Source organism: Ostrea edulis, chromosome 6 (assembly GCF_947568905.1).
Source record: "Ostrea edulis chromosome 6, xbOstEdul1.1, whole genome shotgun sequence".
Lineage (NCBI taxonomy): Eukaryota > Metazoa > Mollusca > Bivalvia > Ostreida > Ostreidae > Ostrea > Ostrea edulis.
This window is the reverse complement of record NC_079169.1, coordinates 6,014,200-6,041,261: the sequence shown is the minus strand read 5'-3', so window position 1 is coordinate 6,041,261 and position 27,062 is coordinate 6,014,200. Positions and strand designations below refer to the sequence as shown.

At 34.2% G+C, this 27,062-nt stretch overlaps 2 protein-coding genes and 1 long non-coding RNA gene across 5 annotated transcripts; 2 read left to right on the top strand and 1 right to left on the bottom strand.

Annotated features, from left to right (window-relative positions):
• The first annotated feature begins 352 nt into the window (after positions 1–352).
• LOC125683800 (ETS-related transcription factor Elf-1-like) lies at positions 353–8,210 on the top strand. The gene is made up of 8 exons (XM_048925269.2): positions 353–5,563; positions 6,393–6,439; positions 6,556–6,661; positions 6,751–6,837; positions 6,932–6,991; positions 7,085–7,345; positions 7,454–7,643; positions 7,752–8,210. Exons 3-8 carry the CDS (start codon positions 6,556–6,558, stop codon positions 7,864–7,866), a joined length of 819 nt encoding a protein of 272 aa, XP_048781226.2. The 5' UTR covers positions 353–5,563; positions 6,393–6,439; the 3' UTR covers positions 7,867–8,210.
• LOC130047106 (uncharacterized) lies at positions 7,909–18,319 on the bottom strand. Its single transcript, XR_008796151.1, has 2 exons — positions 17,619–18,319; positions 7,909–12,642 (listed from the first exon to the last, which is right to left on the bottom strand). It is a non-coding gene; the product is annotated as an uncharacterized LOC130047106 (long non-coding RNA).
• On the top strand, positions 16,390–22,087 carry LOC125683801 (ETS homologous factor-like). Of its 3 annotated transcripts, XM_056141398.1 has the most exons (8): positions 16,390–16,638; positions 16,721–16,767; positions 16,990–17,034; positions 17,167–17,230; positions 17,928–17,993; positions 20,332–20,631; positions 21,241–21,427; positions 21,578–22,087. In XM_056141398.1, the coding sequence occupies exons 3-8, from the start codon at positions 17,005–17,007 to the stop codon at positions 21,717–21,719; spliced, it is 789 nt and encodes a 262-aa protein (XP_055997373.1). In that variant the 5' UTR covers positions 16,390–16,638; positions 16,721–16,767; positions 16,990–17,004; the 3' UTR covers positions 21,720–22,087. The 3 variants fall into 3 exon arrangements, with proteins under 3 accessions (XP_055997373.1, XP_048781228.1, XP_048781229.1); XM_048925271.2 differs by lacking the exons at positions 16,390–16,638; positions 16,721–16,767 and adding an exon at positions 16,775–16,886; XM_048925272.2 differs by lacking the exons at positions 16,390–16,638; positions 16,721–16,767; positions 16,990–17,034; positions 17,167–17,230; positions 17,928–17,993 and adding an exon at positions 19,282–19,415.
• The last annotated feature ends 4,975 nt before the right edge of the window (positions 22,088–27,062 follow it).

Genomic DNA, 27,062 nt, shown 5'->3' with positions numbered 1-27,062 from the left:
GGCTGGTTTAGAGGGATGGCCGGTTGACCAAGAACTGGCATTTAGAGACATTTTCTCTCAATTTTCATCAGATATTTCTTCTTCATACCACGAACCTTGTAATATTGTGTTCAATGACTATTATTTCACTCTTGGAAATAAAACAAAATAAATGACTGACATGTTTATTTCCAACCCATACCATATGATGGCTGCAATTAATACACAAAGTAGGAATTGTACACGTTGATCTATTGATACAGTTATTATCGGTGGAGATCAAATTAATCCGCTCGTACCAGAAATATTTCTCGCTGAAATCATATAAATTGAAATTGAAAATTTATTACAGAAGTCATTATTGGCATTTTTTTTTTATATTGGCGTACATGTTACATGATTAAGGAAATATTCCTTGCTGAGAGACTATGAGTGTGTTAAAAATTAAATTTTTAAAAAATGCACCAATAATATTAGCAGAACTAATTAATTTGATTATTAAAAGATCGCATTTTGCCTTTTCAAATGAGGCTAATTAAGACTGACGCGCGGCTAGCGATATTTATTTCCCTTCAAACTTAAAATTTCAATAATGATGACGGGTATCACAATAGGTATTTGCAATCCTGGACTTTTTCATGGGGAACGGGTGAATCCAATATTTTACCCACCCCCAATATTCCGATACTTGTTCATCCCACACGCTGTTAAAGGGAGTTTATTAATATAACTCCGTAACTGTATAAAAGGCCACAGAAAGCCCATACTTTACTATCGATACGTGTTAACTTCGCAGTTCATATATACATAATATATCAATATGCTGTTATAGTTTTCTATTGTTAGGAAATGAGATATAAATGCACCAGTATCTCTTTTCAAAAGTTTTACAGGAATAACAATGATGCTAGCACGATATACCAGTATGTATTTTAAGTTTCTGTGTGATGGAATTAAAAAAAAAAACCACCGTTTCTAAATCTCTAAAGTGTACCCCCACTCCCCAATACTTCGTGTACCATTCATAGAATATTGTACAACTAAATCTTCATTTACATACATCGATTGGCATACCATGCTTAAGAAACAAAGCATTAAAAATACAGGTCACTAAACCGCGTGCCTAAATGCATAACGATAAATATTACCTTACAAAAAAGCATTCTGACAAACATTTCTGAATAAATTATATTATATGGTGTCAAAATACAAAATGTTTAAATAGAGTATAACAACGACAAAATACATGCTGTCTAAATGCAGTGTGATTGGTTGGTTGTATATTGTTTAATGTCTCTTGCGAGAATCTTTCACTCCAATGGAGACCCTTGTCGGTGAGGGACTGCAAAATTTAGGCCTATGGTCGGCGCTTCTGGCCTTTGAGCAGGGAGGGGTCTTATTGTGCCACACCTGTTGTGACACGGGACCTCGGGTTTTGCGGTCCCATCCGAAGGACCGCCCCATTAAGCCGTCCTCTTACGACAAACAAGGGGTACTGAAGACCTATTCTAACCCGGATCATCACGGGACCATTTACATGTAGTCATTTGAAAACGATCGATTTTTTTCTGGTTATTTTGTAATGCAGATACGTTGGATGACTATGCCCCCGCACTATTTTTTATTTCTATTGGTAGTAGTGAAGGAGACGAATGTAAGCTTGAGCGTTATGAATGGAAAAAAAACCTGGTTGGTTGATTGGTTGTTTGTTTTACGCCCTTTCGAGAATTTTGCACTCGTACTTCTCTCCTTTCACACTTCGAAAAGCGATGATATGTGCTTGTATACAAAACATTCAAATACAATCTGATAGACATTCGTGTTGAAATACAATCTGATAGACATTCGTGTTGAAATACAATCTGATAGACATTCGTGTTGAAATAAAGCTAATGACAGAATTTAATTAATCTGATACAGTTAATGTCAAAATGTCAGATCAATACAGAGAAGAGTTCAGTTTGGGTGATTAACACCTCTCTCTCTTCAAATGATCCCTGGGTGTAATGCATTTCTTTAAAAAAAATTGCTCAAGTTTCAGTGCAATCAGTTTTGTTACATTTCGAAATAATTCTATCTATTGTAGCCAATTACAAGACTTTCTCCACCCGTTAGAGATAGCGAACCAAAAGTATTTTAGTCAGCTTTGATCATGTTTGTGAATTAGGAAATATTACAGGATGCACCTTTTTATACACCAGGCCACCAATTCATGCTTTGAGGGTCGGAAAGCATAATTTGTACCATTTTTATAAGTACTTACACACACACACACACACACACACACACACACACACCGTTTCGTGTGGATATTTACATACAACAGATTATTTAAATGAATACTCTTAATTCTGATGAGCACACAGACGGACAGTACATGTCTGTAGTGGTCAGTTGGGGGGAGGGTGGAAAACAAGGGGAAATACCCTGAAAATAAAATATACAGTTGAAATTAACTATGTCAAGGTCAGTACTGCCTGCAGATGATCACATGGACAGAGCTAATGCGTGCCTAGAGTAGAAAAACTTTAATTACTTCTCATTTTAACTTGTGTGATAACGAAATAATGTCGTAGTCATGCGGAAAATGGAATTCATGTCTGCGTTGTTTTATTTTAGGGATAGATAAACGACGAAAGCACGGGGTGGTTTTTGCATAATCCGCTTTACAGATTATCTAAATTACACAAATATCATAAACCTTTATTTCTGAAAATTATGTTTTATTAAAGCCATGATGTTAAGAGTTCATATTGTAATGCATCTCTCTCTCTCTCTCTCTCTCTCTCTCTCTCTCTCAAGTCCCAGGGGGTCCGGTTTAGTCCTCAGTACTCCTTGCATGTCGTAAGAGGCGACTAAATGGGGAGGTCCTTCGGGTGAGACCGCAAAAACCGAGATTTCGTATCACAGCAGGTGTGGCACGATAATTTAGGAGCGCCGAGCATAAGCCTAAATTTTGCAACCATATGAATGAAAAATTCTCAAGCGGGACTTTAAACAATAATAATCACACACACACGCGCACACACACACACACACACACACACACACACACGAACACTGAATATAATAATCTATCTTGCTGAGTGGTTCGTGAAATACGGAACAACAAGAGCGCGTTTCATTGAGATTTGATCTTTGCACGCTAGGATCGTGATATTAGTCAGTTTCCTCTCAGTTCGATTCACAAAGTTTCCTGCAGGAAAGAGCCCGCAGATCTCTAACTATCACCACACAGCAAGCTAAGCAGGAATATCCGAATGAATATTCTAAGTTTGAAAGTTTTGGTACGCTCATTTTAAGTATCACTAATGAAAGTGTGAAGGTAACGAACAGTGATCAATCTCATAAATCCTAAAACAAATACAAAATAGAGAGTAGGGCAAACACAAACCCCTGGACAAACCAGGTGTGGGATCAAGTGTCTAGGAGGAGTAAGCATCATTGTTAAGTAGTCACACCCACCGTGAGTTCTATACCTTGAGCAGATAAACGGAGTAATGTGTAGTCAAAATCGGCATTTAAAAGAACGGCAAAAGAATCGATAAGAACTACGTCAAATAATATTCGAACTATTGGCAGTTTGTATTTGCTTTTTGTTGGATTCGATTTATTCATAGAATTATCGAAAATGTCTACGTGTCTGTAGGGGGAGGTGGATTGTGTATGTAGGGGGGTGGGGTGGATTGTGTATGTAGGGGAGGGATGGATTGTGTCTGTAGGGGGAGGGATGGATTATGTCTGTAGGGGGGAGGGATGAATTGCTCTGGTTTCTACATGCCCCCTCTCAGTTAATTGACGTCCTTAAGCTACAGACTCCTAATTATTCAGCAATACATTTAGATGTTTTAAAGATCGTATTTTTCAGGTTTAATCAAACAAGAAAACTATTTGGGGTTGATTTGATTTTTTCTCGAAATATCATTTAAATATTGTATATTTTTCAGTGATTTTTTTTTATTTGTAAATTATAAGAAGAGTGTGTGTAGGTAGTGGTAAAGATGTGTGGTATATTGTTGTTTTTATTTCTACATACATGTATATAGTTTATCTCCAGTACACAAAAATATACGGACATACATTATGAAAATATCATATGATTCTATGAGGAGTTGAAATCATATTTTGGATCAATGGAATTTGTGGTTGTGACTTGGTTTAGCTGTAAATAAACTGAAATCTACTTTATTCAAGTTTGCAGTGCATGTAAATTTGGATATATTTTTAGACATGGTGATGTTCACAGTTCAGTTTATTTTATTCATGCAGTAAAAAAAAAAACCACTCACGCGAACACACACACACACATACACAATGGGCTAATGTGGAGAAGATGGACGTACAGAGCTGTCTTAAAAACACGGAATCAATGGCAGGTTTAGGGAGGCGCCCCGCCTTAAAATTTTCAAATTTAAGGTACATCATGGTCTCTTGTTTAAAAAAGATGCCAAAAGAAGCAATGATTATTTTCTCCACTAATGGCAAGTTCTTGTGAGAACTTGTATATATTTTTTTAAACTTTTAAAATTGTGTAATTTTATTAATTTCATCTCATTAAAAATGACAGAAGATAATAACATATTTCAAGTCCTTATCAAATCTATAAAATCCAAGCGCTTCCAGGATCTTGACCCCTGGGCTCCATCCAGAAAAAAAAAACTTTGGGCAATAGGGGGCGCTTAAGGCAGCCCGCAGACCTCCTGCCTCTTGAAGTTGCGCCCCTAACTTTAATTGCTGAATCCGCCCCCAGGGAATCGCTGTAAGACGCTGCTTCTCATGATTGGATAGCTAGAGAAATGCCCCAAAATGTTTAAAATGATTTGATAATTAATAAAAAGAAAAATTTGGTTCAATCACACAGCTTCGCGTGTGATCAAATGCAATGGTCCTTTCGCAGTACGTACGTTAAATTGCATCTCCTACTATAACCGGCGTTCTTGACGAAGCGTTAAACCCCGTTTACTGTTCCCGACAAGGTAAATATACACATATACATATTTAACTACCCACATACATTTATTAGCATTTCATAAGAACGAAACTATAAAAGAAGATATCGGGATTTTAGTAGAAAATATATCATTTCAAGACAACTGACAACAAACTATTTTGAATTCACCATAGTGACATAATTTACGGGTTTGTGTTTTATTCTTCACCGCTACAGTGTTATCCAGGCCTTTATTTGACAGATACCGCGTAATCATATCTTTTTTTTTCCACCTGGAAGTATTTTAAAGTTCGGGGTGAATTCCACGAATTTAAATAATCATAATATACAGACAAATCTTGTCAGTTTGAAATCTCCCCTGAGCTGCTTTTATGTTTTAAACAAAAGGCCGATGAGAATGAATACACCTGATAGTAAAAAATAATATTATAAAAAACCTCTTTTGATCTCTTGCTTTAGAAAAAAAAAAGACCCGAGTCACGTGACCGAACAATAAGGGGAAATCCCAAGTGTCATATAAATATTACGCGCAAGAGCCGACTCCGATCAGATTGAATCGCGTCTATGTATGTTGCAGTCGTAGTTTGCTGGTGTGCATGACAGTGCAGCGTCTTCGAGGCAACAATCTCCAAGGTGAGTTTTAAAGTTTAACAATTTATGCTCAGTTACTGAAAGGGTTTTAAAATTTAGTGTTAACCTTATCTGTCAAGTATGCAAAACATTCAACCTTTTTATCATTTAAATATCGAATTCTAACTAGTCTAAAACTGTATCCATGCCTCATCTTTAAAATAAAACACTTCACGTGGGAAAAAAGTATATATATCGCATAAAAATCACAATCACATAATTTCGCAGGTATATATTTATAAATCATTAGGTTTATTTAAAAACCCTTTTATCTATATAAGGTGTACACTTCACTGAGAAATTACATTCATGGTTTTACCCTAAAATAGCTAAATACACAGACGATACCAATGCCGTGTACGGCTTAAAATTAGTTTTATCTGCAAATTCTTTTTTTTTTTTATTGTATTGCATGTATGACAGCGCCTTGGGTGACAATCTAGATAATATAAACAAAGGGAACTTCATAAAAACGAGAAAAGCATTCTCTCTATTTTCGATGACTCCTCCCTTAGTATGCAACACGTATTTGTCCTGGGGTGTTGAGTTTTAGTCTTTTTCTCCCATTGGGTCAAGCAAGTTTATCTTTAGAAAACACTCACTGCTCGCCCCTATGGAGTTGAAGAACGACAGATAATTTCTATCCCACTTGAACATCATTGACAGGAAAACCTATCTCTATTTTCAAGATCCGGAGTTAATATAATTATTTTAAGTGGTTTGTGCACTTTGGTAATATGTGATGTATTCTAACACTTCACAAAAATGTATTTAAAAATGAAGTTTTTAAAAAACGCTAGAAATTAAAACGATTAATTTAATTGCATTTCAGAAGAAAAGACCAGAAGATTTTAGATAGAAGTTTACAGCAGATGAAAGGTAAAAATTACTATCGCCCTAAAAATCTTAACAGCTTATATATACTCTTTATACGCCGACTCAGGTAGAGTTTAAAAATGAGAGAAAATATTTCACGTGCTTTCTTTTTTCCCCAGATGACTAGCATGAATGATCCAACTCCAGATTTTTCCCAAATTTTGAAATATCTCCACGACCCCAACACCGAATTCTCCGAGGTATCCGCATGTCTGCCCTATAAAGGTACGTTCAGATCTTAGATTTCACAAGATACTGTGTGTGGTATGCTGTGGTGTTTTACAAATCTGTACTAATTTTTTGTATCCTTTCAGAAGACCCCCAGTCTCACGCGTTGAGGTTTGAACAAGAGGATAGATCAATTCCTAGCGAGTATACCACATTATCCAACACAACATACGGTGTGTACACATTATATGTTGTTATTAGGAAGATATTTAACAACTACTAAGTTCAGATTTAAAACTCCTAATATATACGTATCTTCACTTTTAGATCCAGCCTATCTCCCAGACCATGGTTCCGATGGTAGCGAGTTGGAAGACGACGCCTCCGGTGAGTATCTGGATATATCTATTGTCATCTCAGCTTAAACTCCGTAGCAAATGTCACTAAGATGTGTAAACAGGGGGTTTGTCTTTCCTCCAGTGATGCTTGATTATACATTCACGGAGTGTCCAAGCTGTGGTCACATCTTCTGTCCAAACTGTGCGTGCTATCAAACCTGTTGTTCTTGTTACAACTTCGCCAACATCCACCTGACCCACGACCACGCAGGAAGTCCAGTCGCCGAGGAAGATTCCAACGATTCCATTGAACGAAAGCTCCCTAGTATAGACATATTCCGGGATTTTAATTCTCCCACGGGTTCATTAAATACCCCAAACGAGACTGGAAAACGAAAGCGAGGTCAGTTAATGAAAGTGAGCTAACATGTTTTAAATATTTATATATATATATATATATATATATATATATATATATATGGTCTCTAATTTTACTTTTTCTTTGAAACAGGAGCGAAAAACATTCTTCTGTGGAAATTTCTCTTGGCTGAATTGAGTACACCAAATGCCGGTTATATAAAGTGGGTGAACAAACACGAGGGTACGTTCAGATTTATGGACACGGTGGAAGTAAGCAGACGATGGGGGCAGAAGAAACAAAAAACAGACATGAACTTTGAAAAACTCAGTCGTGGAATTCGGTAATTATTTGAGTACTATATTGAATTTCATATTATAAATTTCGAACTTTGATAATCTGCATGAAAAAAGGACAATGAAATGCTAATTTTTGTTTCATTTTCTTCCAGACACTACTACAAGAACAAGTTCATGACGCGCATCGATGGCGTCCGGCTAGTGTACAAGTTCAACTGGTCTAAAATCCCAAAAGAATGGCAACCGTTTGATGTTATTGGTTTGTAAGGACAAAAAAATATAACATTGGTGTCCGTTCCAATCCGAGCCGGGAAATGTGCATGAAATCCAAACATATACAAATATATTTTTCCTGAAATGCCTCATGATAGCGAATTGATGGAGGACAACGAAATCTCAAGTCGGGTAATGTTTGGAGCCATGGTGTGTTCAGCCTTACTGCCGGGTCTTCCTAGCAAGCTCAATTTTCCATCGTGTGTTCGTGTCATTTTTAAAATCAATATGAAATTTATTTTTTTTCAATTTGTATATATCATGATTTATTGTATATAGAGCAACACTTTGCATTGTTGAATAACCATGTTGATCAATAAAATTATTTTGATGTTGAATTAATTTTAAATGTTGTATTGTATATAGCGACTCAAATGAACCCATATTGATTCGGATTAATTACATACTTACAATAAAGGAACTAGACGTGAAAAATTATGAAGGACATTATATAATGCAAACATGTAACGTTTAATGTTATAAGCTGAAAACGCTCTCCTCGAGTACTATCCTGTGGACTAAAAAGGAGAATATTGTCACAATTTGGGGAAACCAGCCTGGAAATTTAGAATATAAAATTCGATATGATCCCCCAAAACACGAGGGAAAGCAAAAAAAAATTAAATTAAATTTAAAAAATGCAGTTGAAACTGTCTGCCTATAAAGGAGATTATATGCAAAATTCTGATTACTTCTAAATATAAGAGAACGCGGATATTGCGAGTGTATTCTCTTCCAAAATGTATTAGACTCGTATCCGGTTCCGTGTTGAGATATACACAAGAGGAAAACCTCGTTTGTACCAGTGTGTCGAGGCACAACCTCCTCATGACTATATTCGAAATCAATTCTCTGAAAATCCAAATATAGCTTAAAACAGGTTGGATGAATTTGGCAATGAAATATAATCTGAACGCTCTCACCAACTTAGAGACATCTGTTTATGAAAAATGTATTTATAGAAACAAAAATCATGTTGCCGAGTCTGTGATGTAAATGTGACGTTAAGTCGGAAAGATATGATCTGTAATTTGGAGGAGTAAGATAAAGCAACGGTTTCAACATTAGGATTTAGAAAGTAGATTAATGATAACTCTGAAACACATCGTCAATGTATAGAAAAAAATGGACAATTTCAGAACTTAGCATTCACGTATGAATATAGTAAATATTTGTTATGAACTTTTATGTTGTCATACACTGCAGAATAAACTGCAAGAAATTTTAGCCAACCCCTAACATAGTATTTGGCTGGAACTGTTGTGGTTAATAATATACTATAGGGAAACCATATGGTGTTAGAATACAGCGGGGGAAACGAACACGTGCGAACTCAGTGAATCAAAAATCAAAATCGAGCTCACGTACAAGTGTATTTCATATAATATTCTAGGAACCAGCGGCGTTGGTGTTTAGCCCCGAGGACCTTTAACAACAATATTCGTATAGGTACTTTTCACAAACTCAACCGTGTTTGCTTGTACAAGGAATAAGAGGGGCGTGTTATTGAATCTTTATTTAGCTATCCAACATTTGAATTTATTATTATCCTAACTTACAAATTCGTATTATGAAGTATGGTACGGGTTTGTTTTTCAATAATGAAAGCTAAAAATTATTTTAGACTGGTTATTTTGGTTTATGTAACAAAATTTAAAATCCTGTAAAAGGATATATCAATTCTGGATAAGAATTGCCAACAAAATGTTGACAAATGTGTGTGTTTTTAAAAATGTATGATAACGGCAATTCCTTTACAAATACACATTGTAATTCACAGACGTCGCCATATGAGTGAACAATTATCGAGAGGGACGTTAAACAAGATACAATCAATCAATCATGGATATGATTGCTGAGTATCAAATTTTGTAAAAGTATAATTTCTTGTATTGACATCTATTCCTAACGATGATGTAATGTTAAATTAACATAATACATCACTTAATTAAGGCTTGCATTCCGTCCTTTGTCTTATTGCAATCAGACAGAAGCTCATGGTGTGAAGGAAAATTTCACACAACCCCGTCATGCATTAGCACCACCCTTGTTTATTTATGTTTTAACACTCTTTGTATTTGTACTTCAATGAAAAATCGCCCATTTGTTTACACCATAACTACAGGACGATTTGTACCATTGTTATTGTTATATGTAATATATGAGACGGATATACATAATTCTTCGCACTTGTTTCCGAATCCTATTACATTTACAGCATGTTTGTATATTTCATGTTTAAAACCAAATTGTCATTAAAGTCATATTGAACTTCAAAATGCAGTAAAATATTGGTATATGAAGTAGGCCCTATAGAATATTAATGTTTTCATAAAATCAATTAATGAATAACTTCACATACAATATTAGAACTACATTAGAAGCAATACATCAGTGATTGTATAAAATGTGCAAAAAAACGTCACTGAAATTACAAATATGAAAATAACGAACAATGATTAATCACATGAATCCAATAAAGAATACAAAATTAAGAAATGAAGGCACGCACGGACCCCTGGACACATCAGAGGTGGGATCAGGCGCCTAAAAGGAGTAAGCATTCCATGTTGACCGGTCACACCCGCCATGAACCCTACATCTTGACCAGGTAAACGGAGTAATCGGTAGTCAGAATCAGTATGTAAAGCCTTACATTTGGTATGAAACACGTCATTGTTGTATTCGATGATTAATGGTTTTTCTCTGTCAGTACTGATGTATCTTTAAGAAGATTGAACGTAAAGACAATGTGTGTTTTCTGGTGGTGCTCGTGTCCTTTAGATACAGCCAGCAAAGTTGAGAGCTTAAAATGTATATTCTGATGACGATATATATGTACATATATATATATATATATATATATATATATATATATATATATATATAAAGCACTAAAAATGACCAACAACACGAACAACAATGAATTGCCAATTCTCGGAACGACCTGTCCCTTCCTCAGGACGATAGCATATTTACATAGAAAGGAAATCTAAATACATAAAGTCAAGAAGACTGAACTGAATGATTCAGTCTTACACTGGATAAAGTAAAAAAAAAAAAAACACACACCAAAAAACAAACAAACATAAAAACCACAGAACTTTGCTTTTGACTTTATCCAGCGTAGGACTGCTTAGTTCAGTCCAGTCTTGACGCTCGATCAGAACACACTTGCCCCATGTTACACTCGATAGTATCAATATGTAAACGTTTTGTCTGTTATCAGCTTTTGTAGTTTAGTTTTAGTTTTAATTTTCTTTCCTATTTTGTTTTCTTTTCTATGTTAATATTATATCGTCATGAGGAAGGGATATGTCGTCCCAAAATTTGAAAATTCACTGTTGTTCGTGTCGTTGGTCATTTTTAGAGCTTTTTATATCCTTATTTATTTGACCTCGTATCTATTATTAGATCTGACACTTTGGATGAGTGTTGTTGGAATTTAGTGATATATATATATATATATATATATATATATATATATATATATATATATATATATATATATCTAAACACACACACACACACATATAAACTCTAAACACTTTGTAGAAATATTTCGACCGTGTTACCGGTCTTCTTCAGTCGTATATAATACATATATATGAAGCTTTGTATACTTTGATATACATACATGCATATCAAAACGCACTGATACACAAAATGGATTGCATGGTTGTCATAGTGTACCAAAAATCATAAGTTATAGGATTTAAAACCAAACATACCATTGTGGTCAAGCTTTCATTCATACAACCTTTTAAAGTTTCGTCAAACAGACTGATGACTTTTGTCTTGGATGTTCAACATCTATTAACTATTGTCTGACCCCGACGGGATTTGACCTCCGACCTTTCACACATTCATTTAATAAATGCTCCAAGTTGGTGATGTATCACAAAAATCGACATAACCTACTTATTGCAGGGAGGACCTTGGAAATTTGAAAATTTAAAGTAACCAATAAGAAGCATTGTCCAATGAGGTATAAGGAAAATTGATACGAGGAAGCATTTAGCCGTACAAAGACATGCTTTAAGATAAGCTGAATCTGCAAATTTACCTATTTCCATAGTGTTATGCATGCATGTGGTCATTATTTCCCTCTTCCTACTAGCTTACTTTTATCATTTGTGTTCTTTAGATACAGTTATCAATTTATTATACTGTAATTGATGTCAAACACGATCTGATATCAAAGCAAGCCATTTATGTTTGATAAAAATGCACGTCCAAAATTTATATCATATGTGTTCGTCCTCTCATTCAGGTGAATGCACATGTAAGCAAACAAAAGAAGGTGTGTTTGTAAATCAAACAATCAAAAGAAACACTTTGATCACCTTCTTACCTGTTAGATTTCACGAGGAACATACTTTACATATACATGTATAACAATAATGGTCACAACTTCAAGTTTTGGTATAATTTCCAGTTCATTGGATCTAAATTTATCAGCACAAATTAGTTTTAGCTTAAACTTTATTTGCAATTGTTGACACTCGGAGAAATCCTGTGGTATATATTACTTTTCCAGAAGACAGTGCTCACATTCATTTTCTTACATCACAACAAATCAAAGTGTTTGTTACCTAAAGACGTTTTCACGGAGGTATGAACTTATCCAACCTTAGTACCGTAGCCGTTGAGAGACTTTCCTCATCTTCAAGCACAAGGACACGGGTGATTCCATTCCATTTTCCCTTTAGGTATTGTAGGGGAAAAAATCTACCATGTAGGACAAAAAAGAGAAATCCATTTCCAATCCTGAATAAAATGGATCGAAGTAAAATGTAAACACACACAAATGAGATTGATCACTGTTCGTTATCTTCACCTTACACAAATGGCTCACAGTGCAGTATGATGACATGAGAAAATGTTTATTTCTCCTTTGAAGAAAGAACTGCCTTTTTTCCATACTTGCACAATCAATTTTGATTCTCTGAAAAACCAAAACATTTGTGTTATGAAAAACTCACGCCGGCTTTCGTATATTTAGGGTTACTGTTTTAAACATTACCTTAACAAAGAACACTTGTTTTAAAAAGTTTGTTTTCATTGATGTTTCTTTATCTTTAAAACATCACTATGAAAGATCACGAACAAATTTAGCTATGTCTTTTCTTTAATGTGGAGCTCATGATGATGTTTTAATTATGTTTGCCTATACTTCAATAATTACATGGAGGCCCTGTTTGAATTTCAAGTACAATCGAAAATCAATTAATCCTATAAAGCGGACAGAATGGTGGAGAAGATCGTGTATTCATCATATACACGAGTAATTCACACAACCGTGGCAATATAATGAATTGAATAGTAAATTTGTCCATCCATTCATCTATCTACATTATCTATCTTTGTAAATGTGCATAAGTTTCATGAAGAATTTTTGAAGTTAATAGTTTGGAAGTCACCGCTATTAGGACTTCAGATAAATGTCGAACCCTTGACGAGTTTGATAGTGTTATTTTGAATTCAAATTATATAATTCAGGCAGCTTGTCCCGAAATAAATGAGTGGGTTATTGAAACAAGCTTACTTCCAGGAGATATGAGAGAGAGAGAGAAAAATTAAGGAAAGTCGTATTTTCATCCCAAAAATATAAGTACCGCTGTTTTTCAACTTTACTGTAAAAAGAAACATACAGCACCATCGCGTATAAACACTGCGAATTACCAAACCCAATCTTACAAGTGTCTTTTCTGACATATTTGTGCAAATAAAATCTGCAACTCGTGTTGTAGAGCTTCTTTTTGTAAAAATGAAATGTGCCAGAAAGGACAGGAGAACCAATACTGGTAATTTGCAAAACAGTATTTTTCAAATTAAAATTAACTACATTGTACTGAAGAATCTATATTTGTAAAATACAAGGATAAATCAGGTAAGCATTACAAGTATCTCTATCGCAGATGGAGTCCATTTTAATGAACATATTTCTAACTTATAAAAGATCAATTTCTCAGAGAAATGATAGGGGAACTGGACACTTCTATGTCCGATATTTGTAAGGTTTCTTATTAATGTATTTCACATAGTCTTGCCTTTCGAATGTATTTAAAGATTTATACGCAAGTTGTGCAGAGAAAACAGCGATGACAATCGGAACGTTTACATGTATATTTTCACGTGCATAGGAAATCTTTCCTTTTTCTTTTTATAGAAAAGCTCGTTTTTATTTTTGAGCGATGCTTCCTCCATACATTATATATGTGTACACGCACGACTTTCAGTTCTTTCTCAGCTGCGGAAACATTTAGCGTCAGCGCGCGCTTCCCAAATTTTCCTTACTCCAAATGAACTTTTACATCTAAAAAATCTTTTTGAGAAATTCGTATCGTATGCAATACTTGTCAGACCGCGATACATCGAGTGTACATTTGCATAAAGGATATATTGACTTTTTTTTAATCAGCAAAGAAAATTTAATGAAAACTTTTATCTATACTCACGGTGAGTTCTAATAATCATAGACATATCGTAAGTGTATGGCACTGACGTCATATCTCTAACACCAATACGTTTTCCAGATTCTATTCTGAGAATCATTGGAAGGACGAAACATTATATTGATCCCATCGAAAGTAATTAATGAGATGTTCTAATTAATCAAAATAAAATCCGAAAGACTTCGACAAGTCAACACTTAGTGTTGTATCTATACCTCTTGTTTATGCAGGGTCTCTGTTGGACAGAAAAAGGGTACAAAATTGCTACACTGTTTGAGAAAAATATTGTTGTTCAGCGCATATATACATGTAGATGATTCAAGACACAGAATAGCCACCGTATGCAATGTCCTATTCCTGCTCAGTTATGGGTCTTTAAGATATAAAATTCAGAACCTTCAGATAGTCCAAGGTAATTTGCCATATCGGCTACATTTGTATGGTATCCAATGACTTAAACATCTGTGAACTATTTGGACAGCCCTTGTACACAGTCTTGTAGAACATACCATTTTATAGGACGAACGGCAAGACGGCCCTTCCAAAGTGACCTCAATGAAATCATTCTACACTTGAATTTTAAAAAGTTTGGCCCTTGAAACTTGATAATGTGAAACTTCTAAGAATCTAAGTGTAATCTGTCAATGTACAGAATATTTTTTTTTCTTTTGGGGTAAAGTTTTGGTTGCAGCATTTATGCTATCATACAATGTCAAATCACACAACACGACTTCATGCTTAACACTGTGAAATTCAAGAAATATGTATTATATGGGCGTTTCCATGCTCGATATTCTATGAGTGTTTCCATGATTGGAATCACGTGGATATTTCCATGCTTCTATACAGTATCCGACAGTGTACATTTAACACAAGCCATTTTTTCTTCAGTTTTTAGTGATGAAGGTTCGTGCTGTGGTATCGCCGTAGACAACAGAACTCTATGTAAAGTGCTGTACAATTTCCCACTTGACAAATCACGAATTATCATCTCCAGATCTCTGTGATGATTGACCAAAAATCGAGTCCAATTTTGTTTTAGTACAGTTTCATTGTCTGACATCACACGACTCTTTCACCATGAATTATTACACTTCTAAGAGGTCTATACATAGTCCATGATTTAAGCTTGAATCAGGTCTATATCATTTCTGTGACTTTTTCTCTTATTCAAACATTGTCCTGATACGCTTGTTTTAAGTGTAAATAAGAATAATTCAGGGATTATTCAAACCGCAATAGTTCATATGTCCGAGAGCTTTTAAACACAAATTAAAAACTGGAATGCTATTTCCTTTCCAACGGATTTGATTTAGTCATAATTCGCCGGATCTTTAGTGTAATAGGAAATACTTATAACTCGGAGAGTCTCACTTGGGATTTACTGAATGAAGCCATCAAGATGTGAATCAAGGACCACATCAAGAGCCGCAGACTTCCGGTCTTGTAATACGCATGGCTATATTTGAAACAATAGTAAATCATGATATTAATCAATTTTCCGTTTGTAGAAATTGATTTAAAACAAAAAAAGGTCAAGAAGATTTAAGTTAGACGGTTAGCGATGTAAAGTGGATATGGGATGCATTTTCAAAGAAAAGCATTTCTAGAATATATTAGTTTTAAGGGAAATTATGTTAATGCAAACCAGTATTCGTTTTTTGTTGTGTTTTTTTTTTATTTCTAAAAATTTGGACGAGCTAGAGTTGTTATAAGTGATTATTAGAAAACATATTTTAATATTTGATGGCGGTGACGCCTGAATTCAGCAGGTAACCACTTTACAAACATACGCGGTGTTAGTGCGGAGACAGAAACATGACAAAATTTCTGTTTCCAAAAAAACCTTAACAATATGTCAAAGATAAAACAAACTGGAAATCTCAAGTTTTTGTTTATCCTACTTCAGAGAATTTGTACAGAAAATTGAAATAAATACTTGTATATATGTATACAGCCTATTGATTATAGCACATTTTACTATTTATAAAACAGTATCATTTTTTTTTAAGGAGACATTTCCATGTCCTTGTATCTTCAGCATATCCCATTCTTAAACATTCGGATTAAATCCCCTCGTTCTGTGTGCAGTACAGCAATGTTCGAGTCGGTTTATGAATGTCACACAACCTCGCTTACTAATGACACGATACACTGTTAAAAAAAAAATTACAAAACACCTGAATTCCGGGAATTATTCACCTATTTTAAGAACATCCCCAAAACAGTAAAAAATCAAACTATGCAGGTTTCATTTTCCCTATAATAAATTATACAAATGGTGAAAGCAGGCGGGATTGTTGTTGGGGTAAGTTTTACCTTTGACCCCAATTTTATATGTCCAGTATCTTGTGACATCATAGACTGTATTTATAATGCACTCGCTTCAGATCACATGCAGACCTTAACCGGAAATTCAGTAAAAAGCACGGAAAAGGTAGATTGTTCACAGTACATTATTTCCGTCTTAGTAAAGGCTGATCACTGTCGAACTTCTTGTTCGATAACTCCGAAAATTGTTTCTGAGTAACTCTCACATGAGCATCATATCTTGCCGTATGAGGATTTTCGCATTAATATATATTTGATACGAAATGATATGCTTTAATTCTTGTCAAACTAAAGACTAAGACTTAAAATCTCAAACTTATGATTGCAGTGCAAAACATAGATAATGGAGTATCGCGATACTTGTACTGAACATGTGAGTATTTTTGTAAATGTTTGTACTATATGTAGAACTTGGTTATAAATTGCTCATTTCAGGAAATTGCCAAACATCGGCATCTGTCACTAAACCTAAACTGCATTTAAACGTTAGTTTCGTATTTTTCAGAGTATTGAAGGGCTTTCTAGCGAAATGATGAACGAAATCCTTCGGATAATTGGCCCGCCAACAGGTAAGTAATCATTACCTGACTCATTAGTACAGACAAGTTTTTGTGGGTATTTGTAACCTTATCTATTAATACAGACCGTAATCTGTGAGTATGTATTACTTTTCTCGTGAGTACAAGGATATTTTTGAAGCATAAACAGATTTATGTAAATGTATTCTCGATAGACGTCTCACTATCATTAACGAGCTACGTAATATAATTGCAATACTTAAATCACATCGATCCTATTTAAAATATACAATAAATATATTGGAAAAAAACTACATAGAAAGATTTCTTTATACAAAGCTTAATGCATAAGGTTTTTTTTTTTAAATACAGAGACGTTGGTGTTTTGCGCATTGTAATATATATAACCTAAAGGTTTTCGTGACAGAGTACGACTTACCACAAGAAACGATTTATTACTGACATTCGTTTTCCCTCAACACAGTACAGTATCCCAGTCTGTGAATCTCTATCAGTACAGAATGCGGCGTTTAAAGTTTTGTTGTTTTTAAAGTTGACTTCCTTAAGGATATAATAATTAGAAGTTCGAACAAGCAATGGGAAAATCTTCCTGTGAATCTATTTTTACTAATACTATTTTCTTTTCTAAGTTTTTGAAACAGTGTATTAATTTTGAGATCAGTTAGTATTATAATACCTGTAATCATATATTCTCAATTATATTTTTAATGATATTTTGATTTCATAGAATCACTAATCAGAGAAGCAGGCGATCCTTCGTTTGAACACATACCTTCCAACGACGTACCAAACGGTAGGACGCATTTAATATCTTTTTAAAAAAACCACACATACAAAACCCCGGTATGACGCATTTAATATCTTTAAAAAAACCCACACATACACACACACACACACAAAAACCCCAGTATGACGCATTTAATATCTTTAAAAAACCCACACATACACACAAAAACCCCGGTACGACGCATTTAATATCTTTTAAAAAAAAAACCAAAACACACACAAACCCCGGTAAGACGCATTTAATATCTTTTTTTTAAAAAACCCACACATACACAAATCCCGGTAAGACGCATTTAATATCTAAAAAAAAAAAACAAACAAACAAAAAACACGGTAAGATTGATGGATTGTATATTGTTTAACGTCTCACTAGAGAATTTTTCACTCATATGGAGATGTCATCATTGCCGATGAAGGGCTGCACTATTTAGGCCTATGCTCGGTGCTTACGGCCTTTGAGCAGGGTGGGGTCTTTATCGTGCCACATCTGCTGTGACACGGGACCCCGATTTTTTGCGGTCTCTTCCGAAGGACCGCCCCATTTAGTCGCCTCTCACGACAAGCAAGGAGGTACTGAGAACCTATTCTAACCCGGATCATTTTAGTCTGTTTATATATATATATATATATATATAATAGAGAAAAATTAGAACGCCGAAAATAACTCAACCGGTTTCATTTTCAAGAGTTATGACATTATCTAATATTTTAAAAAAATATAATGTCATACATATATTGTACAATTATGTCATAACTCTTGAAAATGAAACCGGTTTAGTTATTTTCGGCGTTCTAATTTTTCTTTATTATACTATTACTTGTGTGGATATTTACTTAAATTTTGGATTATATATATATATATATATATATATATATATATATATATATATATATATGAATTCAGATGATGATTTCACCTAATAAATATGAAATCTTCATCTGAATTTGTGTGTGGATTTTCCATATCCTCAAACAATAGACAACCGCAGACAATACCCGTATACGCAAGAAAACAATGAATATAATGTATATCTAAACACAAAAACATATAGTAAGGTGACACAGTTAATATGTATCTATTCAAAAAGATGAGCAAATGTTTACAATGCAAATGACGGGGGCACTTAGCAATCGAAGTAGATTAGGAAAATAAAAGTTTGAAAAGCTGTTAGATCTTTGTTTATTGTTGTATGTGAATTCAATTAAGTACACTTTTTTGCATGGAAATTGTACTATTTCCTTACTAATTGATAATATATATACTAGTATCATGGAAATTGAATAGTTTCCTCACATGTGATTACAATAGTATAAGGTGACTTCATAACATACATCATAGCCTAGCACTAAGGAAATTAAACAAAGTCTTTATTGTATTATTGTAATTCGTGGTGCGCTTTTCCAATGCTTAATAGGATATTATCAAAAGGTACGTACTTGGCAAATTTGACCATACACTTTTCTGATAAGTAGAAAAACGTATCAAATTAAATGATAAATTTATACTCAAATTTATACGAAATTGACACCCTTGATATGGATTTTTAAAAACATTTAGGAATGCCCATTCGTGGCTGTTTATGGGGACGTGTAAAATATACACGTAAGCTACATGTACACGTTAGTCACGTGTACATTTCTGAAACATTGCAAATATACTTGTTATTTTGAAAATATCAATATATGGATATTAGCTGATGCTATTCATCGCAAGACAACTCAACGTCTTTGTGATGAAAATGTGAAAATAACTAACAGTGATCAATCTCATAACTCTTATAACGAATACAAAAAAATTAAGAGTTGGACATACCCGGACCCCTGGACACACCAGAGGTGTGATAAGGTAGGAATAAACATCCCCTGTCGACCGATCACACCCGCCGTGAGCCCTATATCTCGATCAGATAATCGGTGTAATCCGCAGTCAAATCAGTTTGCTTAACAATTGTAATATGAAACACGTCATTTTACCCAATGATAGATTGTATTGGCAAACTAGATCGTTATAACAACCATCGAATTTGCAAAATTTTGAAATGCTTGTTTTTTTTTGTAATAAAATTGAATAGACTGCATGGAGTTCATATAATACTTGATATGTCCATAGAATAATATAATATGTAGACAAATATCAACAACTGATATAATTTGAAATAAAATCAAGAACATATTTTGAAATTCAAAACAAAGGTAGAGCATCGATCACGATTCAATGCTATACTATAAATAGATTCATATCGCTACATCTTTGTCATCTAACCGAGATTTTTCTTTATGACAACTAGTATGTTCTGTTCGTTATATTCGCCTTTCACTATGAGTTTAACATTTTCATTGTACAGCTTCTTTTGATCCAAACCAACATCTCATCTCTCTTCCCGATGAAGCCTCTTATGAACAGAGTCCAGAGCCAGTCCAATATCCAAATTTCGGTCATCCATGCGACTCAAATTTCTGCTACGTCGCAGACGACAACTACGGTGTGACCGCGGACAGTAACAGTCATCCATTCTACGGCTACCCCCACACCCTTCCATCATTCCACAACTCCTTTAATCCTATTGTCACTCCTGAAATCAAAACGGAAGACGATTCCGAATATATTGACCAGAGTTCGTTCATGTGTCGCAAAGGCAAAAGAGGTAATGAATTTAATGTTGTCATTTGCCCTAATCTTGTTATATGTATTTGCCCTACCCCCCCCCCCCCCCCCCCCCCCATCTTGTTATTTGCACTAATGTTAATCTATAGTTATTAGTATTGACCGTAAACTTGTTATTTATCACAATCGTGATATTGTTACAATTGCATTTTAGTCTTTGATTGAATATTGTTTAACGTCCCTCTTGAGAATATTTTACTCATATGGAGACGTCAGCATTGCTAATGAAGGGCTGCAAAATTTAGGCCTATGCTCGGCGCTTATGACCTTTGAGCAGGGAGGGATCTTTATCGTGCCACACCTGTTGTGACACGGAACCTCGGTTTTGGCGTTCTGGTCCGAAGGACCGCCTCATTTAGTCGCCTCTTTTTGGTCGTTAACGTTAGTTGCAACATATATGTGGTTGTCTTCTACTTATGGATAGGTCCTCTGGAAATGTTTACCCGTATTAGTAAAGGAATGATGACATTTTAAAACAATCTCCAACACAACAAGACAGCAAACCCTGAAAACAATTAAAAGAATGATAAGAGATTGATATACATTGTCACATAGGTATTAAATTCCTTAAAAAATATGTTTTTTGAAGGAGCAAAGAATGTGTTGTTATGGAAATTTATCCTGGAACAGCTTCGAAGTGGCACGGAGTCCGTTCGATGGGTCAATCTGAAGACTGGGACGTTCCGGTTCGTGGACACGACTGACATCAGTCGGAAATGGGGAGAAAAGAAACGAAAATCCGACATGAATTTCGAAAAATTAAGTCGTGGAATAAGGCATGTCATTTTCTCTAGACACCAGACTCTAAAATGGCTGTTTGTTTTATAATGAAAATGAGATTTGAATATAAATCACTATTTACACTTAACGTACCATGAAGTTTATTAATTGTACGATTTTTAATGTTTGTTTTCATATACTTCCAGACATTATTATAAATCTGGGTTCATGAGCAGGGAAGACGGAACTAGATTAGTCTACCGATTCCATTGGCCTAAAGTTCCGAGGGCATGGCGGCCCAGGGAAGTGCAGTCTGAATTTGATAGAAGATGCAGAAAATATTTTTAAAACAGTTTTATACGACCAGAAACTTCTAGACCGACGGTTAGGCTGGGAAAGCGGCAATGATACGTGTACATAGTTTTGTGATGACTTTTTTGTTTGAAAATAGTATTTATACGATATGCGCTTGATTTTGACATATTCCGTGCCTGGACAGCTGTTGATTCCCGAGTGTTCTTTATATACATGGGTATACACCCTTTGCTTATATTGAAGTATCTCTAAGTGAGTGGTCCTTCACTCGATTAACATAGATAAGTATTTTGTATTGGTTTATAATATACATAATTTAAGACTTTTATGCTATGCCAACTCAATTGTTTATAGTTTGTAATATGATTTTTGAAGTAAAGTCCTGTGGACAAGTATCAAAACTGCCTGCTTGACTTTTGTCTATACCACTTACTCTGCACAAATACTGGATTCAAATGCGTATAGGTGCATTTGTTGCTTAATTTGCCAGATTCATTAAACGTGACCGTTGAAATAAATGATGTACGTGACAAAAGTATAGATAATGTTGTTTGTATTGAATTTTACATGAAACATATCATTGATAGGTATAAGTGATAGCGTATTAATATGTTCAAATGATATTGAAACCCATCACGATGAGTGCCGTTATAGCTTTATAAACATTTTATACTTCAAGTGCACTTCATGAAGCATTGCATTGAGTGTTGCATGTGTTGAATAAAGTCTACACATTATGATGAAAATTTTAAAGGGATAAATGCACACTTAACTCTATTTCAAGGCAAATAATTTGGAGAACCTCTATAGCAGACAAATGGCAGAAAACGTGTTCCAAAAATGTATGTACTTAAAAATAGGGTCTCCAAAATATATGTCCAAAATACCCCGTTTGTACACACAGTGGAAGTCGTACGGTGTGAAAAACGGATTGGGTTTACTTGATGTCCATACAAAGAGTAGATGATTATTAATTATTCATCTCAACGGAGGGGGGGAAATGGTTCTAAAAGTAGACACGCTTTCTATTTCTGGGAAAAGATGTCATGAACAGAATGGTTTTACTTGGTTTTGAGCACTTCTATAGATAACCACGTTTTCCGGAGACGGTTTTATCGGAGAATTCATCCCGCGACACTTAGAACCTCATTTGTAGCAGTAACTTGTGAAGCATTGAAATACTATTTCCATGCATTCACGGGAGACACACCTAAAAACAACAACACTGTTTAGTCATATTCATGTGAAACCGATTTGTAAAATATTACTATCATTATTATGCATTGTTATGGTCGTTGTAATAATCCAGTTTGTCAATACAACCTATCATTAGGTTAAATGCTGTCTGACATGTTTCACACCGATTGTTTGACCGTTCTTTGCAAGCTAATTTTGACTAAGGATAACTAGTTTATCTGATCAAGATACAGGGTTCACAGCTTGTGTGACCGATCGACAGGGGATGCTTACTCCTCCTAGGCACCAGATCTCCAGAGGTCTGTGTTTGCCCAACTCTCTATTTTGCATTGCTTATAGGAGTTATAAGATTGATCAATATTAGTTATCTTCACCTTTCACAAGATTTATAAATCGTTGAATATAAAATTATTCTAAAGCGTTGTACAGGATTATATAAAAAGAATTCTACACGCAATTAACTTAGATATTAAATGTATAAAACCCATAGATTAAAAACAACCATTAAGAATTATCAATAACATCAGAAATGTGAGCGCATAGAAATTCCAGAGATTCGTATGATAAAAATATGATAAAGTTTTCAAAGTGATATTTATATAAAAAGAAAGTATTGTGTATCGTTCATACAAATCTAAGGGGTATGTAGATGCTTTTTTTAATAAAAATAAAGATGAGATTTTGAATCGAGTTAAAGTTTCGGATCTCATTTTTTCTGGCAATGTGTTCCACAGAGCGACATCAAACCGTGTATTTCCAAATACCCTGGTGCGTACAAATGGCTGGATGAGACACGTCGAGTTTTCGGAACGTGGTGATTTTGGTGGTGTAAATACTCTGATGAGTTTTTGTAGATAAACTATTTTTCAAAGTTTCAAGATTGCGAATGTTGCCTTGCAAAACAAGTAAGAAAAATGGAAAAGATGAGTCATGATTTGACAGGTCAAGGAGCAGAAAACAGGGTATGTTTGTCTTTGTTCTTAAATATTTAAAAAAAAAAAAAAGCAACTGTTTCAGCATAGATGAAAACTGACAATTTCTGTACACTCATCTCATGATTTATATCTGTAAAACTGTATGCTAACAAGTAAATAAATATTCGACCGTGCTAATGGGATAATTTTACCGAGCTTTCTTCAGAACAATAATATCACATCGCAAGCGACTTGAATTGCTACACCTGTTTGTAAAGGTATACTTATTTTGTTTAAGAAGATGTGAAATATACCCAGAGAGATGTACTGATAGAATAAAAGGGAATTATGGGGCAGACAGGGGGTTGCGCCATCAACAGCTACTTCATCGACAGAAACTTCATTCCGGAGAGTATCGCTTTTGTATTCTAATTTTTCTCACATTCTTACACTATATCTTTATTTCTTTAATTTCGGTCATCGTGCGATAACAAAAAAGAAAATAAAAAAAGACTAGGTCTTTGAAAATATTTTAGGTACTTTTTGCAAAGATATGTTGTTATTTTCTTTTAAAATAGAACAATCTTAAGTAAACTCAAGGTTAATTTGTAAAAACTGGGTAAAACCCAACAAGTGCTTTGACATCGTGTGTTTACGTTGTACAAATGAATGACAAAAAGTACTGCAATATGCTCCCTAGAAATAGGATAAATTACCACTAAACTAAATATTTGACAATTTAACAAACAATTTTAAAACGTCTTGTATTTATTCATGATCTTCAAAGAAAATGATATGATAATTCAATATGAAATTAATATACCCAAATATCAACATCATGATTATATTAAAAATCGTCCCCCCCCCCTACAAAAAAAATAAAGATTGCTTAAGTACAATGTAAGTAATAAAAGGGTCAACACAATTAATCATAAAAAGATAAGTTCTTAAAAAAAACAACAACCCTAATTTCAATCAACGGTCACTTTATCCTTGAACAAGATACAGGTGCACCTTGAGTATTTATCTGTATAACATACTGTTTAATCTACTTAAGATTTCTGATCAACAAAAATGTTTCCTGTTTAATGCATCATCTAACAAATTTCCATATATATTGATCCAAGTTTATTATTATATCACATCTCAAGTATACGTTGGGTAAAATGTGTCATTTTAAAGTTAAAATTTGTGATTGTGCAAAATGAAGATGCTTTAAATTACAAAATTAACGTTTCCCTGATGTGTTTGTATACATAAAAAGACTCGAGTCTTTGTTTACATAACACAGAATCAAGCTCAAATATTGTTCTTATCCTTGCACCGAGACGGTCCAAATTTTTGTTGTCCACATTAAATGAGTTATATTATTAATTTTTAACATCAAAAATGAAAAGCATTTCTTTCGAAAAACGTTAATCAGTCCCTTTAAAGCATTATAACAAATTGAACATGCGTGATAATTACAACAAAGCTGAAAATACGTATTTACCACGGCTACTGACGGTGATACAGCTTTATGTAACAGTACTCATCTATTTCTAGTCTTACGGTATGATATGCTAGTCACACCAGTTTGATGATGTACTGTATTGCAATTTTTCTTTTTGAGGATGTCCAGTTACATTTTTGCCATAGAACTGTAGGTAGCTAAACCTGTGTATTTTGACATGGGTATATTTGCGTTATATGCTCTTTAGTATGTTTTTCTGGTTATGTTATATAACATTGTTTTACACCTTCATATACTATACCGTGTGTTTTCTATCTATCATTGTTTTAAACATGGAGGTGTTATTTCTATTGTGTATTTTTTCTATGTCATTTATTTTCTTCTGCACATTTGCAATAATCTTACATGGAAAATAAATGACATTCAACTCTGATGATCTTATTTTCTATGGGTGTGAGGCAGACATATATAAAGCTGAAAATATAAACGGCCAATTCTTACAAAGACATCTAGCAGAGGTGAATACGATAGTATGGTGATAGTAAAAAAGGAAAATGACGGTTCAAAAGTTGCAGAAATAGCCAAATTAGCAAAAGCGTTTGCACGGAGGAACACATAGGAGGTCGATAGGCTCTATCACTAACAAAGCATATTCATGATACTTGTGGCTGGATTTCTGAATCAGTATGGTATAGTTTTGACTCCCAGATCTTATGGGTAGCAGGTTCTTAAATCGACAAGAATAAGAGGACAAGAAACTATTTCTAATTAAATTTGAATTCTAGTTCCACTTTGCAGCATGAAGTATCATGCTCTCTTACTCTATAATTTAGATTCTGCGATTAAATTTAAACTCAGAAAGAGTTGTAGTAATATCAGTACAAAATTCTGTGTTTCAGTACATTTGAAAGTTTTCTATGATTGCATTTCAACATTACAGTGTAAAGGTTCAGTGTATATTTAAGAAATAAAGAATTTCATTTCAATTTTGAAAATTCATTCTACTTTCGTTTCTGTTGGAATTTCCCAACCGTTGAAATAGATATAGTAGTATAGCTGTATCTACGTGTAAAAGGTTCAGAGTGTGTAGTTCTGTATTCATACGCGCATTGTTTACAACTGCTGCGACGTACAATTTGCAGAAATATCAAAGGCAAAATCACTGGAGATGTAAATGGATGTGATCATGCTGCATCACCGTTTCTCTGAACATACAAGGGGGCGGGGCTAAAGAAGCCGTCTCGCGTATCACGAATTTCTGTTAGAAAGCAAGACGCACTTCAATCTAGAACTTTATATGATGATTGTAAAATTTATTCTGTAGAGACTAATTTAAGGTTGTTATGCTGAAATGTTCACAATGAGAGTAAGGAAATATCAGAAATTGTGCTTTATTTTAAAAATTTCCTTACGTTATGTAAATCATGTGCCTATACGGACATCATAAACTGTTATTAAATTATTCTGATATTTTTGCTTTGCCCATGAGCCATTTTAACAGATGTACCCCGTTTTTCTGACAGGAAATAAGAGACTGTTATAGAAACATTTAAAATCTTTTTTAAGACACTTGCTACAGAGTTTTTTCGACAAATGATGTATATTCCTATGAGTAAATTGAATACATTTTACTGTGTAGCATGCGATTTATTTCAATTAAGTCCAAAACAAGAACATTTGTATAACGTCCTATAGGGAGGGGTAAAATATTTCAACTTTTGACCATCATAAAAAATTTACAAGTCGTTTATCTTTTTTCGTTGGTTTTTTTTGTTTGTTTGTTGTTTTTGTTGTTGTTGTTGGTGGTGTTTT